The 19849-nt window shown below is 58.6% G+C and overlaps 2 protein-coding genes across 2 annotated transcripts; both read right to left on the bottom strand.

The window, feature by feature from the left end:
- Window positions 1-1396: 1396 nt before the first annotated feature.
- LOC143169205 (alpha-2-macroglobulin-like protein 1) lies at window positions 1397-10425 on the bottom strand. Its single transcript, XM_076356482.1, has 12 exons — window positions 10243-10425; window positions 9768-9923; window positions 8364-8399; window positions 7906-8049; window positions 6682-6846; window positions 5788-6021; window positions 5410-5467; window positions 5181-5326; window positions 4725-4874; window positions 2523-2783; window positions 1907-2095; window positions 1397-1414 (listed from the first exon to the last, which is right to left on the bottom strand). Exons 1-12 carry the CDS (start codon window positions 10423-10425, stop codon window positions 1397-1399), a joined length of 1740 nt encoding a protein of 579 aa, XP_076212597.1.
- Window positions 10426-12242: 1817 nt separating this feature from the next.
- On the bottom strand, window positions 12243-16902 carry LOC143169430 (1-acyl-sn-glycerol-3-phosphate acyltransferase alpha-like). The gene is made up of 6 exons (XM_076356790.1): window positions 16715-16902; window positions 14155-14288; window positions 13694-13869; window positions 13459-13554; window positions 13143-13215; window positions 12243-12957 (listed from the first exon to the last, which is right to left on the bottom strand). Exons 1-6 carry the CDS (start codon window positions 16900-16902, stop codon window positions 12716-12718), a joined length of 909 nt encoding a protein of 302 aa, XP_076212905.1. The 3' UTR covers window positions 12243-12715.
- Between the last annotated feature and the right edge of the window lie 2947 nt (window positions 16903-19849).

A 19849-nucleotide genomic window follows, 5' to 3' on the forward strand; every position in this document is an offset into this window, starting at 1 on the left:
GAGCCGGACACCAGCTGGGGCATGGGCTGAGCTGCCTCTTTCTGTCCTGGTGGGAATTTAGGAAAGTTGAGGCAGCTCCACGACAGCCACACGGTGTCCGGAGTGCACCCCCTGCTCTGGGGTTTTGCAGTCCCCTTCCCCTTGGGTACATGGGGAGAGGTAGAGGCAGTGCTGCGGGACGCCATGGATGGGGCTGACCTCTTTCCCGTGGGCTCTCGGCTGACCACGACTGCTGTCCCCATGCCTGCCCTGCTTGAGTATTGCTGGATACAGTCCTGTGCTCACCTCCCTGCCCTTTGGGAGCAGCCCCACACGGTGTCGGTGTCCGGAGGAGGCTGGTCCCCGCCACCCCCAGGGACACGAGGCTGGAGCAAAGCCCTGAGACCATCCTGCCACCCCAAGATGTGGGCATGGGTCAGTGCCCTGACAGGCATCCCAGGGACGGTTCAACATGACAAGGAGCTCGGGGTCATCGGCACACTGAGCCCTTCAGGGCACGGGGCAGGATGCAGTGGGGGCCACGAGCAGCGTGGCCAAGAGGGGATTGGTTCAGGAGCAGGGGGGGCCTCTGCCTCTCCGATCGGTGCCTGTGGGGCTGCCGAGCGGAAACATTGCACGGAGGATTTGTCAGTCGGTGCTGCTGGTGACTTTGGAGCAGGAGCCAGAGTGTGTTGTCCCCCAGCCACTCCTGAACAGGCACCACTGACCCCACGTTGTGCTGTTTCTTCTGCTGCTTTGCTGCCCGTGCAATGAACGCTCTCTCTGGATTGGTCTCAGCTTTTTATTCAGCAAAGTGAAGGCACGGCCCCTCTTGCACATCATTAAGATGGACAGGAACGCTGAGCCCCTAACACAAAGTGTGTTTTGGGACACGGGGCTGGCTTTGGTCGGGGATGGTGGGAAAGGGCCTGAAGAAAGGGAGCTTTTTTGCAAGAAAAACATTTTGCTGCTTCCACTTCCCTTATCCCACTTGCATTTTTCTTCATTTTTCAGCCTGGCTGAGCAGGGACGGGGACAGGGCTGCACTCAGGGCAACCCTGAGCATCCTCTCCACGCCCAGCCATCAGGCTTGTACTCATCTCCCAAGGCTTTTTGTCAGTCCAGGGTCAGCTCACCTGCCCTGGTCCCCTCTCTGAGGGATTGCACTGGCATCAGCTCAAGGGAAACCACGACTCCACGGTGGGCAGCACCTGACCCCCATGGGATGGCAGAGCTGCTGGGGAGAGGGGCTGGGTTTCGGAGTCCTCGTCTCAACCATGTTGCTGCAGGTTCCTGCTGGGTCAGATGAAGGGGACGAAGGGATGGGAAAAGGCTGCCAGCCCTCGAGACCGTGGCTGTCTGGTGGGGTACGACGGGGTCAGGAGCAGAGGGACAGCCAGGCAGCTGCAATTTTCCTTCACATCAGTCTTGGAGGCTTTAAAACCGGGAATACAGCATGTATGAGTCCAGGATCAGAGTCAGCCTGCCCTTCTCTGTCCCAGAAATGCCTCCCCTCTGACAAATGCCCCACCTGGAACTCGTCCCCACCAGCAGCCCATCGGCTCTGATGGGCCAGGAGAGCTTAGGGCCACCCGGGCCAAGCCAGGCTGTCCTTGGAGCAGCCCCGTGCACAGTGTGATGAGGGGAGCAAACTGAACATCACACAGCCAGCGGCCTCAAATCTACCAATCTCACCCCAAAAGGGAAGGGAAGGCACCATCCCACTGATGGTACCTAAGCATGGACACAGACTTTCCCCTTGCTCTGGGTGCTGGTGCTCTCCCCGCACCTTGCAGCGCCCACAGGCACCGTCCAGCCTGGCCGAGGGATGGGGAGATGCTCTGGTCCGCTCTGGGGGCAACTGCTTTGGGTGCAGCTCTGCTCCCGGCGAGAGGACGGTGCAAGCCCACCGCCTCACTCTGCTCACCTGCACCATCAGGAGTTTTGTCTCAGTGTCCACGCGCCCCTGGGCTGGCACCACGGGCATCTCGGTGCCACAGAGCTTCTCGGAGCGCAGGGCCTTGGCGATGACGGTGACATTCACCTCCCCTGCAGAGGCAGATGTGGGACATCGCTGTGACACCGCCTCAGGGGCTGGCTCCAGCTCAGAGCCATCCTGGGGAGCCAGGGAAGGAGGAGGGTGCAATGGGTGCAACGGGACCAGGAAATGGAGGGAAGAGGCTGGAGAGTAGACAAGAGAAAGGGGAGAGAGGGGAGGGGAGAGGGAGCTGGGAGGGGGAGGAAAGGATCAGAAAAGCAGTGACAAAGAGGAGTTTTGCAAGGAGTCTCACTGCTGGGTTCTCCTCCCCCCTCCCCAGCCCTTTGCTGTCCCCTCCGTACCCAGGCTGGTGGCTCACACGCTCCACTGGAAGGTCCTCTCTTCGTCTTCACAGACACAGCCTTTGTACGCCCCGTCTGTGCCCACCAACACCTCCAGCTCTGCCGACTCCACCAGTGTCACCCAAAGCTGCTGGACCACAGCCATGGCTCCATCAGCCCCCGCCGGACCCCAGACCCAGGGCCCCCTCTCCACCCCCACTCACCCGCAGGCACTGCCGCAGGTAGTTGATGATGGTGGCCACGAGGGTGAAGGTTTCGTGGCAGACCACAGCACAGGACAGCGCCAGCTCCACGAAGAAGGGCTTGAAGGTCGTGAGGGTGATGGCAGGGGCCAGCCCCAAGCCCAACAGGGATGTGCAGAACATCCCGGCTTCCCACTTGGTGACGGCATCGGGCACTGGCACCTCCGCAGAGTTCCCCTCCCTGCAGGGCGGTAGAAGGTGGACAGACCTTGCAGGCTGGGTCTGATGGGCAGAGCCAGCAGAAGGAGCATGCCAACACACTTCCTCTAGGTCCTGGGGACCATTGGTGGCCATCACACACTTGGAGATGGGCAGAGGTGCTCTTACCTTTTACGGCATCTCCTGCCTACAGGACAGATTGCCCCAGTCTCTCCCGGGATCGGTGCTGAGGTCCAAGGGAAGGGGCTGGACATGTCTCAGTGTCACTCCTGGATACATGGACACTGAACCTGAGGTCCAGGTGCTGCACCCAGAGGTGAAGCTGATGGAATAAGGGCAGTCCCCTGGCTTGAGGTCTGCTGGGGCTCCTTACACACCCCACGGGGACCAGCTCCCACAGCCGTGTCCCCAAGAAATCCATCCTGTGTCCTGCATGACACCCGCCTGCTCATCACCCTCCAGTCCCGCTCCTGCAGACAGGGGCACAACTTGAACGTGCCGCCGGAAAGGATGGAAAGAGGCAGGCTGTCCCCACCCGTCCTTCTGCAGCCAGCATGGAGCCTGTTACAGATTCTCTCCACTCACCTTGGATGTATAAAGGGCTTTGGTAGCTTTGGAACTGGATGTTTGGTGCACAGCCCAGCTGAGCGCCCGTGACAGTTTTCAAACCTGCATCCTGAAACATGACACGTGAGAGAGAATAGCACCACGCTGAAGCCCAGAGATACCCAAACGCCTTTCCATCCCTCTCTGAAGCAAGGAATCAACATGCACTTAAAGCCCCATGCCAGAACAGGGCTCCTGAAGATCAGGACCCCCCCGCCACGCTGCAACGGGAGTGCAGGAGAGGAATATCTGTGCCAGGGGAAGCTGCTGCACCAGGGACAGTTGGGAAGGATCTGGTGGATCTGCTTTGCCCGCTCCATTCCCAAACAGCCCCGACCCCTGGGTTTGCTGCCAGTGGGAGACACGCACCCCCAAAAAAGCAGGGGAATGCCAGACCAATCTATGCTGTTTACTCCAAGCCCAGATTTGTGATGGGAAGAGCAGAGCTTAGCCCTGTCCCTGTGAAATGCTGCTGTGCCTGGACTGACAGATGCATTTCACATGTCTGTCCCGGGCTGGCGAAGCGAGGGGCAGGGCATGTTATTTGGACGACGTAAGAGCATGGTTGGTGAGCGCAGACATGGGCTGGGTGAGGGACCGGGTGCCCCCAGCACCCTGAGTAATCCTTCCTGGGAGGAAGAGGAGTGTGAGGTAGGGCTGGAGGGCTCATACCTTAACCAGGCTGTAGGAGCCTGGCTGGGTGTCAGACACGGGTGCCTCCCTCTGCCACAGGCTGCAGCGGCAGCCTCTCCAGCTATTTCCTGGCACGTCAAAACAGTTGATGGCTGGAAGGGCTGCTATCGCACCCCCGAACCCGTTTATCCAACAGTGAAGTAAATCAGGTTCTTCAACTTCAAAAGGATAGGTGTCTTCAGAAAATGTTGGCAGTAAGTTGTAGACCTAAACCGAACACGTGAACTTTGGGTGAGAAAGACATGAAATGCTCCTGGCCCAGCTCCAACCCCTTTTGCCCCTGGCATCACCCGTAGCTTCTGCACCTCCCCGGGCATGCCCTGCACCAGCCCTGGCCCCTCCGCTGGGACCCATCACTGCCACATCTCTCTTCTCCCCAAGAGCAGGGGATGCTTCCCACTGCCCACACCCTGTTTTCAAGATTTCCACCCCAGGAGGCATCGCGTGGCAATTCTGTGGCTCAGCGCCCCCGGTCAGCGATGCACGATCTCCCCTGCAAAGCCCCAAAGTCTGTGGGTGGTGGCAGGGGCTCGCTGGGGGGCTCCCGCACACCCGGCATTCATCCTGCAGGGGCAGCTCCCCCAAGGTCCCTACCGTCCTCCCCTAAAATGGGTGACAGTGGAAAGAAACTGCTGTCCCCATGCCCCAGCAGCGAGTCCAGTCCAGCCCAGGACCAGCCCAGCACTGAGGTTACTCCAGACTCACCATGCTGGGGTTGAGCTTGCCCTTGGGACCGGAGGACTGCATACGTTGATCCATGGCATAGACAGAGCACAGTGTCCCCGGGGCAGCCTGCACCTTCAGGCGGAGCCGTGAGCCCACCAGAGCCCTCTGCTCTGAGAAGGACAGATTCACCTGGAGAGAGGGGAAACCTTTGGGTTAGGGGAGAGGGGAGCTGGCCCCAGGAGGGACCTCTGTGCCACAGCCTGACCCCAAACGCCAGCGGAGGATGGAGAGTGAGGACTGCGATCAAAGCCAGGAGGTGGTTTGCAGCAGCAGCAACAGGAACGGGAGAGGAAGGAAACCCCCCCCGAAAGGAGTGTCTGGGACCAGCCAGTTGCAGGGGACGAGGAAAGGCTCTGCTGAAGAGCGAGGCTCAGTGCCCACATCTCCCCACCGAGCCCGGCAGCAACTACCCCGACTCCAGCAGCCTCCGCTCACCTTGCCAGGGAAGCACTTGGCCACCTTGAGCTCGGTGCTGTCAGCCACCATCTCACCGTCGGGCAGCACCACATAGCCCAGCACCTTGGCCATGGGCACCAGCTCGGGGCCGATGGGCAGCTCCGGGGAGAAGGAGCGTCTCAGCCCTGGGCCATGGGAAAGGAAGGGAGGTGAGGACCAGGCACGGAAAGCAGAGCCCCGCACAGCCCGTCCGTGCCTCGGGACCTACCAGCCTCTGCAGGCAGCTCTTTCCTGAGGACGGAGGCAATGGTCCCCTTGGCCAGGACCTACAGAGGCGGAGATGGGAACAATGAAACCAATGCTGAGCGGGGAACCAGCACAAGCAGATGAGGGGAGGCCATGGAGGATGCTCAGGGAGAGACTATTAGAGCTGCATCCTGCAGGAGGGATGGAAATGGTGCCCCAAGACCTGACAGCTCCAAGGTCCATCCCCAAGTCCTGAACTTAAGAGTACCTGCCCAGGGCTGGCTGGAGATGGCTTCTGCTGGAGGGGAAGGCTTAACCCCACACCCCAGACAGCCTCATTCTCCTCCCCTGAGCTCTGCCCTTCATGCAGACTCCCATCTCTCCCCAGGTGAAGGCTCACCAGGAAGACCACATCCAGGCTCTGCAGCTCGATCCCCGTGGCCTTCTCATCAGACAAGTAATCCACCCTGAGCTGCTGGGGCTGGCCACAGGGCAGCTTCTTTTCCACCCTGCGGATCTTCAGGAACCTTTTGCTGTCCGAAGAGAAGGGACACAGGTAGCGAGTGACACTTTGGTAGTTGAGATATTTCTTGCCTTGATGCTCCAAGGCTGGAGGGTCATCCTTGAGCTCACCCTGAGGGGTGGAAATCAAGGCTTTCAACGGCAAAGATCAGCTCAGCAGCAGAGCACGGTAGGGGTGGAAAGCCATTCTGCAGCTGCAACTGCCACGCGCTTTGCTGTGACATCCCTGAGGAGCATGCCAAGAAACGCAATCCAGCTGCGCTCAGCACCCAAAAAATAGAGCTGCATGCCATCACGGGGCTTGTCCAAAGGACACTCAAAGGGGTAGCCAGTGGATGGCAAGAGGAGGCAGGCATGGCTAAGCAGCACGTGTGGGCAGATGGTAGGAACTGAAAAAGCATCCCACAACTATCTGATCTTGCACCCAGATGGTGAAGGAAGAAAGGATCCTGAAATTTGGCAGTGAAGTATGAAAACAGTAAGGCAGAGAGAAGGAATTAGAGGATGAACTTGCAGAATGCATCAAAAGTGAGAGTAGCCCCTTTTTCCAGCGCAGGGGGAGCAGGAAGGGTACTGGGGTCTGTAGGGTCCGACGGGCAATCAAGGTATTAAACAGGGCTAATAAATACGTGGAGCTCTTTACCATAGGATGCTGTGGGTGCAAAAAGACCAAATGGGGTCAAGGGGAGGCTGGAAGATTTTGTGTAAGAAAACCTCTGTAATCTTTACCAAATCCAGGGTGCCTGAGGGGTGTGGGACATGGGTCACTTACGTGCAGGAAGACCTTGTAATTCCAACCGGAGGTGTCCAGCTCGAAGGAGGTTCTCCCCGATCCATCCGTGAGCAGGGTTTTTCTTTGCGTTTCTCCTCTAGCATTAACCACAAGCAGGAACTCCTTCTTCTTCAGGGCAGAGCCATTGGTTCCCTTCAGCATCATCTGCACCGGGAGGGAAGGGGAGATGCCCCAGTCTGGGCTGCAGCTGTGGGGCAGAGGGCAGGGGTGGGATAGCAGGGTTGGGGGTCAGAGGGAGAGGGATTGTGTGGAGCAGGGTGCAGGGGGAGCCCTGCAGGGTGCAGGGGCCCCCCCCGTTACTGTCCCCATGTGGGGAATCCCAGGCTTGTAGAATTCATCGGTGTTTTCAGAGGTGACTGGCCGTTTCATACACAATCCTGCAGCTTTTGGTCACTGTACGCCACATCCCTGCAGAGAGGAGGGGGAGATGAGAGAGGCACTCAGCAATTTGTCCTGGTGATTCCCCCCAGGAAAGACGGGTCAGAGAGTCTCAAACACTCAGCGTTACCCGTCTGCTCCCTACTGCTGTCTTTGCAAGCGGCCATATGAAACAAAGCTGTCCTCTTGCAGGCAGTGGTTAGGGGCAAGTTTGCGCAGTGCAAAACCACACTCGTTGGGCAACAAATGCAAAAAATGGTCCTCGGGTGTGACGGGAGCTGTAGTGTGAGCAGGACCACGCTCAGCCAAGATCTGCCTGCTACCAAAATACCAAGCTTTACCCCAAAATGCCCCACTTAATGGCTGCAAGCAAATAGAAGAGGCGGCTCGTAACTACACTGTGCTGAAATTGGGCTTTTTACTTGACCCTAAGGATGTGTCTAACAAGCCCTCCCAGGCAGATAGTGGCAATTTATAAGTAGATTCTAAGTCAGAAAGACCCAATAAGAAAAGTAGTTATCCTGGTAGCTCTCCAGGCACTAATGAAGCACACTGACTAGTCTCAGGGAGGCAGAGAGTGGAGAAGGAGAGGTGGACGATGGAGGGATATCTGGGGGTGGGAGGTTGGAAGGGGAAAAAACTCCTGATCAGCCTTCAGGACCTAAGGGAGTGCTCCAGCAGTCAGGAGTAGAGGAAAAATGGCACCAAAGCAAGTAAGGGCACAGAGCAGCTGATGCTTGGGGATGGGAAGGACAGAGATCCTGGGGACACCCGAATGGAGCAGTTGTGCCACGTCCTCCAGGTGCCACCACCCCAGGACATCACCGGGTGGCTGTCAGCATGGCTGTGCTCACCGGTCCCCTCCTCCAGCAGCGACGCGTAGCCATAGAGCCAACTCTTGTAGTGGAAGCTGGTCAGGTTGAAGGAAGCCACCAGCACCTTGGTGGAGAAGCAGCCGTTCCTCCCCGTCTGAAGGAGAGAGTCACCCGCGTTAGCAGCAGCCCTGTGGCTGGGCCCTTGAGTGTCATCTGCTGTCATCCTTGGGCTCCCGCTCGCCTCACTGCTGCTGCCTCCCTCCATCCTGTCCTGCAGCCCTTGGATCCTGCAAAATTGCCCCCCCCCCCCCCCGCCCCCGGGGCTAGTACCACGCTCTGCCATGCAGCTGGCTGTCCCATTTACGCTGAAATAACGGCTCTTCCCCTCCACCTCGATGGTGTACGTGCCCAGGGCCAGCTCTGCAGCCAGCGGGAAGGAAGGTCCACGATGCCCTGCCGCGGGCTCACCCCCTGCCACTGCGCGATGCGGTTCCTGCTGGGATCCTGCACACAGGGACACGCGGCGTCAGCCCTCACTCACGGGGCTGAAGATGGGGTGTGTGGTGGTGGTGGTGGGCTGACAACCTCAAGGACTCAAGTCACCCTGCACATCCTCGCAAGAAGTAGAGGTTTTGCCCCGCCATCACTTTCAGGGTGGCCCTGAGGGCATCACGTCTCCAGAAGGAAAATTTCCCCCCGGAGGCTGTATTAGCTGAGCTCCAGCCTGGCTGCAGCAGCCGGAGCTGACAGGGAGATGTTCCAGCCTGGACTGGGAGCTCAGGGGGGTTCTCCAGTTTGGGTCAAAGTCTCTGTGGCAATAGCCACTGCCATCTTCATCCATGTAACCTGTCCCTTAGGAGCATCTCCCCAGAGGACCCCCTGCCTTGCAGGCAGACAGCAAGCTGACCCTTAGTGGGCTGGAAATGCAGACGAGGAACCCAAGCCCTTCTCCCTCCTCCTTGTAACTTCTCTCAGCACCCGCAGCGGGGATGTCCCTGTCCCTGCTCCTTGTCCCCAGCATTACACACATGCTGGGGCCCTTTGCTCCTCCCAAGGGAGCTGACAGGCTGGCACAGGGTGACAACTCGCCTGCACGGGCACCAAGGGAAGCTGCAAAGAAAGAGAGAAGAAGCATTTAGTGTGATCAAAGCACGGAGGGCTGAGCCGATAGCTGAGCCGGGGGCTGAGCCTGTGGGAACTGGCTTGGCACCTACAGAGCTGGTTGCTGGGCTGAGGGCTCAGCAGGGCTTGGAGCCGCTGTCATTGCCCAGCTCCTGCTGCCACATCCACAGCCGTCACGCTGCCTTTTCCGAGCAGCGGGAAGCGGGCAGAGAGGCTGCGTTGTGCAAACAGCGTTAGCTGTGCAATTGGGCCTGCCAGCACGGCATAACACCGGGAGTCTAAAACCAGCGGGCGTTATAATGGTGCATAAAAGCTACACGTGAGAGAAGACAGGCAAAGGGGTGCTGTAAAGGGAATAACTCATCTCCTGTGCCAGTGCCAAAAGCAAGGGGCTGTACCCTGGGCACTCAGGCTGGGAAGAGCTGTGTCCCACTCACATCCCACGTCCCTTCGGTGTTTGGGGGATTCCCTCCCCACACCCGTCTCCTCCATGCTCATGGGGACACTGAATGCTGGGACACTGCTGCCAAGACCAATCGTCTTGGGTGCGTGGGGATCCTATTGCCTCTGCGCCCCAACCCCATCTCATCTCCCTGTTGCTGGGAATGAAGTTTTGATCCAAACGGACAATTCGAAACTTCACTGGAGAGAGCAAAGACAGGAGCAGGAGTGAGCGCTAGGGCCTGGGACCCAAACCTCGGACCCCATCCCAAGAGCCTGTGAGCTCTTCCAGCAGCTCCCGCCCCTCACCAGTTTGTCCAGGCTTGTAGACATCCTTGTAGACAAGGTCCCCAGCTCCAGGGCTTTCACCAGTACTTTCTTCTGCTCAGAGACTTGCAGGGAACCTCCCTGGATGGAGATGTGAAGATGAGCAACCTCATAGATCCCTGCAGGAGGGGTAGAAATCTGCCCCCAGGGAAACAGCAGAAATGGTTGCAAAGCTTTTATGTTGGATGCCAGTGAGACATCATACCTGTCCCCCATCGTCACCACCCCGTTGCCCCATGAAGGCACCAGGGAACGGGTGTGCATGGGAAGATGACACAGATACAGCCCGCAAGGTCTCCGTATATGCCCCATGTCCCTCCACTCTTCACCTCACTCGTTGCCCATCCAGGATGGACCCCATGTCCCCCCCCAGTTCCCCCAGCCCAGCTCTGGCAGTGGGTAGGGGATGGGTACCCCTTCCTGAGGTTCTCAGCCCTGCCGCGGGGCCCTGACTCACATTGGAGAAGCAGGGCCAGTTCAGCTGAAGGATATCGCTGCCCTGCTCCTCCAGGGTGACGTTGGGGACGCCGTGGCCGCTCGCCAGGTGGAGGGTCACCCGCACGGACTCATCCAGGTCCATGAGGTGGATGTGCACTTTGTGCGTGTATGGGTAGTAGAGCATGGAGGGGAAGAGCACCATGTAGTGCCTGGGGAGGGGACACCTCAGTAGTGGAGGAGAGCAAGGACCCCTCACCAAATCCCAGTGCCCCCCTCCACTCCAGACTCTCAAGGCGGAGGGCACTTGGGTTTTTTCCAGCCCTGGATGCTCTCTGCAGGGCTATGACACCCAGTCTTCCCCACATCTACCCAGGGAGGCTGGCCAGCACGCAGACCAGAGCAGAGCCCCCTTTGCCTAAAGACCTTGGGAAAGAGCCGAGGGGTCGATCTGCGGATCGAGGAAGGGCCCTGCTCACCCGCTGGCTTTTGTGTGAGGTTGCACCTACACCAAAGCAGCCCAGAGACACCAACCCCAGGTGCAAAGTCCTCTATGGGGACAACCACCACCCCAAGCATTTCCACCCCGGCCAGCAACCACAGTCACAGCAAGGATTGTCACACCGCTGAGACCAACCACCGTCCCGCCAGGCATGGACAGGCAGACGCAGAGAGGGCTTACGGCTTTGCAGATGCTCCAGCTGTGAGGTATCGGATGCAAAGCAGCAGGCAGGGCAGGGCAGCTGCAGACCCCATGCTTGGAGGACCAGTGGAAGCGAGGTGGTCCCAGAGCCCCCGTGCTGAGTTTTCTTCCTCTCCTCGAGCTTTCACCTCCCCGCTGGCAGCAAGCAAAAGCCAGCGAGGTCTCTGGCTGGGACCCAGCCATCCAGCTAGGACAATGCTTAACGGCCAGACCCAGGCTTTGCTGGGTTCAAGGCTCTGGGCAGCCAAACCACACCCATGGTGGTGGCACCACCGAGCCAGCTCAGAGCTGACAGACTAAGCCGCACGTAGGGAGCCCTGGCAGGAAGGAAGGGAATAAAGGGGCTTTCTGGGAAATGAGATCCTTCATGTGCACGGTGCCCTTGACCATCTCCACATGACAGTTCCTGATTGGTGAGTTGTTACTCATGGGAAGCCTCTTTTCTGTTGCTAGTATTTTTGCCTAGTGGTATCTGTCTGGGCGGATGATTGCCACGGTTTTGCAGAATTTCCTCCATAATGAGCTAGCCGCTCCCGAGAGCAGGAACGATGCCAAACCGGAGCGCCGCGCCCTTGGTTGGCCATGGTTTGCACATCTTATTTGAAGATGGGAGGTGAAGCCTGCCCACCCTGCTCCCAGCACTGGGGACAGCCACGCACTGCGTTTCTCCCTGCCCTACTGTCACCCTGGGGTGGCTGGGACAGGAGCTGCTCAGCTGGGAAGGAGCCAGTAGATGCCTAAAGCCCTGCCTGGCTGCAGGGAACAGGCCAGGGGAGATGGTAGCTGGTGGATGGGTCTGGTTGTGCCATGGTCCGGAGGCCATGGGGAGGTCCCTCCTGCTCCAGGTGGGCATAATCCAGGCACCTCTGCCCTCTGAGGGTTTTGGGCTTTAATGGATGCTCTTCCTGCGCACTTACTGCTTGTCCCTAAGGCAGTGGAGAGGTCTACCTCGGGGGCAGACCTAGTCCACCCCAGTGTAACTCTCACCGTGCCACATGCTCCTCGCACCGTCCAGCGCTGCACCCCATGGAGAAGCTGCGGTGTCCATAGGGATGCTCCGCGTGCAGCGATGCAGGCACCCCGCGTGGCCGTAAGGAGACAGATCCCCCTCCCCATGCTCCCTGAGGCACCCAAGGCACAGACAGGACACCGTGCACACACACCACCAGGTATGGACTGTTTAATCTTGCACCCTTGTCTCATAGTTCAGCATCAAAGATGGTCTTCCCACACGGCAATAATCCCCTGGACCTCCTGCCCCTCCCCGAGCCACACGCTGCGTTCTGGACCCCTCCCCAGCGCTGGCTGCATCTGAACAGCATTGACAGCTTGCAGGAGCCTCTGGAAGAAGCAACCCAGCAAGCCCACTGGTGAACCCCACCGCGAGTCACACCGTCAGGGGTGGAAAATGGTGCAGTGAAGCCCCAGCCCTGCCTGGCACGTCTCTCCCCCCTACCCAGTGTGCAGGCAGGAGCCATCCAGGCAGACAGGGTTTGCTACCCGGGGCCAGACACAGCACCAGGTTTGGGGGAGACAGGCAATGACCTGGGGAGGGGATGCACAGTCAGAGCCAGGGGTTTCTGGGGGCACCTTGCACTGTTTTCGGAGTGCTGCCTGGTCCCCGTCCTGCACTGTTCTGCTTCCCCTTGCACCAGGGCACCATCCTGCTCTCCCAGGCTGCCGGGGCGGTGGCAGGTCTGGTGGACACGTCCGCAGGGGACAAGGGGACAGCATGGCCCAGCCTCTGGCTGAGCCACCTCCCTTACACCCCCGAGAGGCTCGGTCCCTCTGCCTAATTGCTGGTCCCGGTTGTGTCCTCCTCGCACTGTGGGCTGCCCGTCCCCCTGCCAGCACCAGCCGCAGCGCAGTGCAGGAGCGGAGGCTGCTCAGCGCGCTGGTCCCCACAGTGATTTGCAGTCATATCAGCGAGGGCATCAGCCATGGCCTGGCGGACAGTCTCTGTCAGTTCGGGGACATCCTTTGGGCTCAGGCCCTGGGTTTCTACCTTGGGCAGGATTCGGATGGTGCATGTCCCTGGAGAGAGAAGGGAAAGGCCGGGGATACTGTTAGATGAACCCACCAGGAACCAGGTCTTTCCACCAGCATCCTCCACCACCAGCTGCCTCCCCACACCTCAGTGTCCCACAAAGAGACCTCCAAGCCTTATCCACACTGCCAGCCCTGCCTTCCGGCGACAGGGCTTCTTGTCCATCACTTACCAGAGGTGAATTTCTTATCCTTGGAGCTGAAGAAGTCCCAGTACGGGGAGATCACCATGGGGAAAATGGGAACCTGTAGGAGATGGAGAGTCCAGGGGTGTCCTCCATACAGACCCCCTCCCCAGGTGGGACTCCATCTCCTGCCGTGCCCCAGGCTTCAGCAGGTCCCCATCCCCTCCCTGGGTCCTGCACAGCAGGGTTCCTGTCCCTGGGGACTGCAGACCCCAAAAAACCCTAATGTCCCCCATCCCGCTGCCCCAGGGTGCACGCCCATCCCACTCCGTCAAGGGCAAGTGGAGGGGGAGGATGGCCTTACCTGAGCCTGCACGGCCAAGTGGAAAGCCCCACGCTTGAAGGGCAGCATGGGTTTGTCCTGGTTCCTGGTGCCTTCAGGGAAAATCAACACTCGGAGCTGCACAGGACAGGGAGAGATGTGAGCATGGACCCCGACCAGAGCACCCTGGGACCTGCTATGTCAGTCATCCCCGCACCCCCCTTGCCCCATCAGTGTTTGCTCCCCGACTCCCCCCTGCTGTCAGTCCCCCCCTCACATTTTCACGCCGCATGATCCTGGCCGTCTGTGAGATGACATGGATTGCATCTTCTCTTTTTTGGCGGTTGATGAAGATGATGCCACTGAGCCAGCAGGCCCACCCCACAGGGCCCATGTACATGAGCTCCTTCTTGGCGATGGGCACACAGCGGTCAGGAATGACCTCCACCATGCCTGGAGGATGGATGGGAGAGGAAAGGATCCGTCCCTGCCCAATGGCACCCAGAACCAACCAGCCCTGTGGCTGCAGTGACCTGGCGTCATCTTCCATTGTCCCAACCCTCTCTCTGCGGCACACCCACAGCCCTGAGCTCCTGTCCCACCAGCTCTTCTGGCCTATGCCTAATCACACTGCCCTCTACAAATCCTGCTGCTGGCCTCACTGGGAGGCCTCCCACCCCTGCAGCACCCCAAAGGCTGCCCATGCAGTGATGAGCCCCCCCTCTCCCTTGCACGTACCCATGAGGTCAAGGGAAGCTTGGTGGTTGCAAACTATCACATAGGGCTCCGTGATGTTCAGATGCTCAGAGCCCCACACCTGCATCTTGATGCCATAGAAGCGCTTGAGGGGCAGGATCGCAGCACGCAGGAGCCTAAGCAGAGGAACACACGTGGGGAGCAGATCGACACAGAGCGGGGCTGCTTGGTTTTTTCCAGCCCTTCACAATCACTCAGGGAGCAAGGTGCAAGATGGGCCAGGCTAGATCTGGTCTACATGAGCAAATAGTGTGTCCCAAGGTGGATCTGTGTTCAGTCTCAGTGATGCTTTGCTTTTCTAAGCACATTTGTAGCCTGCATAGCTCAGAGCTAACCTTGTAACTATCCCCAAGGGGAGACCAGCTGCTGTCTCAGTAGTAGGAAGTCTGCATTGGAGCTGCTGATGAAGAAGAGCAGCCAGCACAAGCTGGTGGGAGAAAAAAAACAGGCTTTTTGAAGTCCAGGGATGATGGGCAAGCAAGAATGTCTGCCTCCAGCCAAGGTGCAGATCATTACATCCCAATGAGGACAACTGCCTCTGGCCAGGTGAGCCTCACCCTGAGGCTCCTCCACGTGCACAGCTGGATCTGTGTGTGCGGGCTGGAAACCCAAACACCAGGCTCGCAGCCTGCGCTGCAGATAGATACCTAAAGCCAGAGGAGCTGGATCGCAGCCGAGAGGTGCTGAGCTGTAGATGGATGAGCACTGAAGACGGACATGCAGAGGAACAGTCTTGAGACAGACGGGTCTGCAGGGATGCGGATGTCTCCAGGGACTGTCCCTGCAGAGCAGCCAAAGGGCAGTGCTGCAGGCACCAAGCTTTGTGCTGCAGGTGGAGGGGGAAGAGAGCAGGGAAGGGAAAACCAACTCAGCTTCATTCATTAGAGGAAGTCACAAAGAATAGCTCCACTGGACCTGCAGTGTCGGGAAGAGATGGAGGTTTCATCTGTGCAGATGGAAGGGGGAACAAGGAAGAGTGGTGTCACCATCCAGGGAGGGTTGGACAGGAAGGGTAGCATCAGGATGGCAGTGATGATGAAGGGTGACGCTCTGTATGAGAATAACAAGAGGAATGGAGGAAGGATGGAGCAACGGGGATTGCAGCACTCACAATGGAGATAAAAAGCTGGTACGCTTTCAGTGTTGAAATGGGGCACTCTCCAACCCACAGCATGAAGAGCACCCATGCCAGGGTCCACGCATCTGGCAGCAATTGGTCCCAGGGAGCCCGCAGGGGACAGGGCAGGGGACAGGGCTGTCAGCAAGAGCTCAGCACCAGGTAGGGATGAGAATAAGTTTGGGAGGAGAGGGTAGAGGCCAGCACAGAGGGAGGAGGCGGCATGATGCTTAGAGGGTCCATTGTATCAGAAGACCACCCATCCCTTGGGAGACGCAGGCTCAGAGATCCCTGTGTCTGCAGAGAAGCAAAACACTTGTGGCAATGCCCCAAAGCCAGGATTAATGACAGGAACATGCTCCAGGCCGGAGGCTTTGGGATTTGGAGGCTGAGGAGGAAATGGAGCTGGGCGTGCTGCCCCGGCAGAGGATGGCTGCAAGGTGTTGGTGAGACAAGATAAAGCACCGTGAGTCACCGCTGTGTCACGTCAGGTATTTCCACTAAGCCGGAAGCGTTTGCGCCAGGGCTCGGAGCACCTCCGGATGCGTGCGTGTATGCAGAGCATTTCTGCACAGAAAGGACGAGGGAGAGAGGCTACACAATGGACTGATAATATCAAACCTCTGACCATCCTGCCGAGGGCCTGAAATCCATCAGCACAAATACGTGATGGCTCGAGCTCAGCAAATACCAGAAGCTCAGACATTTTTCACTCTGACATAATTATATCCCTTCTGGTATGCTATCATGCCCAGGAATCCAGTAACAAGATTGCAACACACTTGAAAGCAACCAGACCTTCCTCTCGTGTTGCACAGCGATGTTATCTCGGCTGCCACCACCCTTGAGCACAGCTGACAGCACCAGCGCACGACTCGCAGGGACATGACTGAGCCGTGCCCAACAGCTGATGGTACCGAGACATCCCAAAATCCCTCTGCCAAAGTGCGATCCCTGGGGCTCCCCCTGAGCAAGACCTGGCTGCGCTGCCAGGGAGACAGCAACGGGTGTGCATTTGCATCCTGCTAATGATTGTACCTCCAACCTTTGCCAAACCCCCCCTATCACCCACCCAACTGATGACCCCAACGTTGCGATGGCCAAGAATAATCCCTTTTATGCTACTTCATCCTCCAGGGACCACTAGTCCCAACCCAGCTGGCCGCCTCCATCGTGGCGTAACCCTCCCTGGGCATGGCCAGCACCTCTTGACCACACCACAAGATGCAGATGCACCCTTCATTGCCACATGAACATGACCACAGCCCTCGCTGTGGCCCCAGGGCTCAACCACCGGACGTAACACGGCTGTGGCTATGCCCAGAGCCGGAGAGAGCATGTGTCCACAAGACCACATGAGCTCCTCCATCACAGCCAAGCCCCAGCCATCTCCACATCAGAAGCACATCCCCAGGCCATACTTACCTCATGTTCTCCACGGAGCGTCCCCGAAAAGCCGCAAAGGGGGACAGGAGGGTGGCCATGGCCACGATCCAGCAGTTGAAGAAGGCCATCTTGCAGAAGTAGCGGAAGGTGGCATTGTACCGGTAAAGCAGCAGGGCTGCCAAGGGGAGGAAGAGCAGCAGCCCGTGGAACAGGACCACCTCCATCATGCTGCCCCGGTGGGAGGATGCTGGGGAGTTCAGCCCGCGTCCCCGGGAGCAGGGTGAGTGGAGCAGGGGATGCCAAGGAGAGTGGCAGGTGAATCAGGTGTATCAGCGCGTGGGTGTTTGGGGTTGGTCCAGGGGAAGCTGCTGTGTGTATCTCACCCTGTACAGAGGCTTGAGGATGGACTGGCTGAGGCGGGAGGCAGGCTATCCGACTGAGGGTGGAGAGTGGTAGTGAGTCAACACCAGGAACCCTGGGTCACCCAAGCTGTCACTGCTGATAAATGCCCTCATGGGCTGTTAAAAGCCATTACAGTGCCTCTGACTTGATGCGATCAGATCTGTTGCCCGCAAAAGGGTCCATGCTCTGGGCACCTCTCCTGGCCACAGGGACCCCAACCCCAGGAAAGGGGGATCTCAGCTGGTAGGGACAGCGGGAGCTGGTTCTGGTCCATGCCTATCACCCTGGCAAGGCTTGTCGCAGATCCCTGTTGGCATCGTGGCTAATCCCCAAACCTCACCCCGCAGAGTATCAGATTATTGGAAAATATCTCCTTGCTGCTCCCTGTCTGGGTCTGCAGCAGGCACGTGGTGCCAGTGCTCCCCGTCTCTCTGCTCCCCTCCAATTTGGGCTTCAGGAGCCCCTCTGCCCTTCCTCTCCCAAAGCCCAGCATCTGTCACCGAGGTCCAAGCAATGCCACAGGGGCCTGAGCCCTGCCACCCCCGTGCTCCCACCCCTGGGCCGAAGGAGATGCCAGCCCTCGCCCCAGTTGGCAGCCAGGGGCTGCATTGCGTTAGGTGTTTACATAGGTGCCATTAGCATGCAGAGGGCTGTAATTAGCTTCTCCTCTTGCTCTGTTGCTTTCGCACTCGGCACACAGGATCCAGGCCAGCTCTGGCCTTGCTTTTAAAAAGCAAGTGCTTGTCATTGCAGAGGTAACTCTGGCCTGGTCTCAGCCACCAGCAGCTTCTCCCAGCCCGGCTGTTCCGCGTCCCAAGCCCTGCCAGGGACATCCACATGCTGCTGCCCAGACCCATCGGTTTGTCTCTGACCCTTGGGGCTGGAGCCTGCGAGCAGAGAGCTCTGCTCATACCTTCCTATAACAACCCCACCAGGGCTCTGGGGCAAACAGTCCCATTATACCGTGCTGGGGAGAGGCATCACATCACCTGGCTCAAACCCAGCAGCCCTGCCCCTCATCTGACACAGCCTACCTTCAGCAAAACCACTCTGCATCTCCCTTGCTCTGTTCCCTTCCGTGCCCGTGGCTGCTCTTTCCATCCACACCTCCTCCTTGTCCCTGCCAATGTGGGTGCAAGCAGATGCCTTTGGGCTCCTAGCTGTGCAATGATCTCCATGCTGCCAGCTGAAGGGTACCCTGGTTCAACCAGTGTGACCCAGAGAGGGCTCCAAGGGTTGCTTCCACCATGGGTGTTGCAATCCCCATTGCTTCATCCTCCCATTCCGCTCATATTCAAGCTAAGATTGAGCCATATCTTGAGCCCACCCTTCCTGTCCACCCCATCCCCGGGTGACTCCTCTCCTCCTTCTTCCCTTTCTGTCTATACGGATACGGAAACCTCTGTGCACCAGCCTGGCTTCCCATCAAACTCAGCTCAGCTTTTGGATGGTCTCCTTCACTTCTGCTCTTGCTGCTCTGCCTGGCCACTCTTGCAGCCTCTTGGGGAGCTCCCAGCTGGAGATGTGCCTTCACGCCGCAACCCAATGTGGCTCTTTTGCTCCACGTTGAGGAGCTTCTTCTCCAGCTTCAGCAGGAGCCAGGCTGAGCTTTGCTGCAGGGGAAGATCTGCCTGTGCCAGAGCACAGCTCGGGGAGGATGAGCTCTCCTTTCCATAGGGATCTCAGAAGAAAGACACAGCAGTCCTCGTGCCCGATGGGGGCAGAAGGAGGGGATTTAAGGTGCAACTGCCTGGGCACCATCTTTCTGCATGCTCTGAGCTCCAGATGACCACCAGCCCTGAAGTCCCCTGTCAGGAGCTCTGCTCGTAAGGCAAAGCCTCCTGATAACTGGCACATAACCCCACTGGGATCAGAGCTGTCACCCCCAAGTGGGGTTGGGGAGGTAGCAGAGGCAGGGGACAGCTTCCAGCACCCAAAAATGCATCTGCCCCTTTTTTCCTGGTGAGCAGAGGGGACGCTGAGTCCTAGGGAACCCCGTGCTGCATCCCCTTTATCAGACTGCTGCCCTGACCGCATCCCCACCAGGAACAAGCTGCAGGCCACATCCAGCTCTGCCCATGCTGTGCTCAGCCAGCAGCATCCCACTCTGCTTCCCAGCCCAGCACCAACCACCAGCAACTCCCTATATTGCCCCAGCACCCGCATCAGGCACTGATATACCTCCCCGCCCCCCCGGGTGCAAAAGGTTCACGCCCCCCCAGTTTGGAGGGAGCCCTGTGCTCAGGCACGAAGCCAGCAGTCTGGGTAATTACAGATGCTTAATTAGTGACAGCAGGACACTTTCTTAACAAAGCAAATTAATTACAGGCAATGTGCTGCATTAGATCTGAAGGGACTCATGAAGACCAGGACCACCTGGGCTGGCATCACCCACGCCCCCCACCCACGGGGACACAGCACAGCTCGTGCCGCAGAGTCCTCGTGGCTTGGCAGAGACACATTCTCCAGCCAGGATTAGGATGTCACACCTAACCTGCTGAGGGATGAGCCCTCTGCAGAGCATGGAGATAAAGCCTGTCCTTGTTTGGGGTCCCGCTGTCACCTGGGGTCTGGTGCCAGGCTTTGTGACACCCCCCTGCATTGGGGTGGCTCGCGGGGAGGAAGCGAACGTGCCCAGCAAAATGCACGTTGTGCATTTTGCTGGGCACGTTCGCTTCCTCCCCGCGAGCCACCCCGAAACTATGGGTATCATGGAGCACCCATGCTCAGCACCTGCAGGATTTTCTGGGGTTGAGGGCTGGGACGTGCAGG

This window comes from Aptenodytes patagonicus, chromosome 20 (genome assembly GCF_965638725.1).
Source record: "Aptenodytes patagonicus chromosome 20, bAptPat1.pri.cur, whole genome shotgun sequence".
NCBI classification, from domain to species: Eukaryota; Metazoa; Chordata; class Aves; order Sphenisciformes; family Spheniscidae; genus Aptenodytes; species Aptenodytes patagonicus.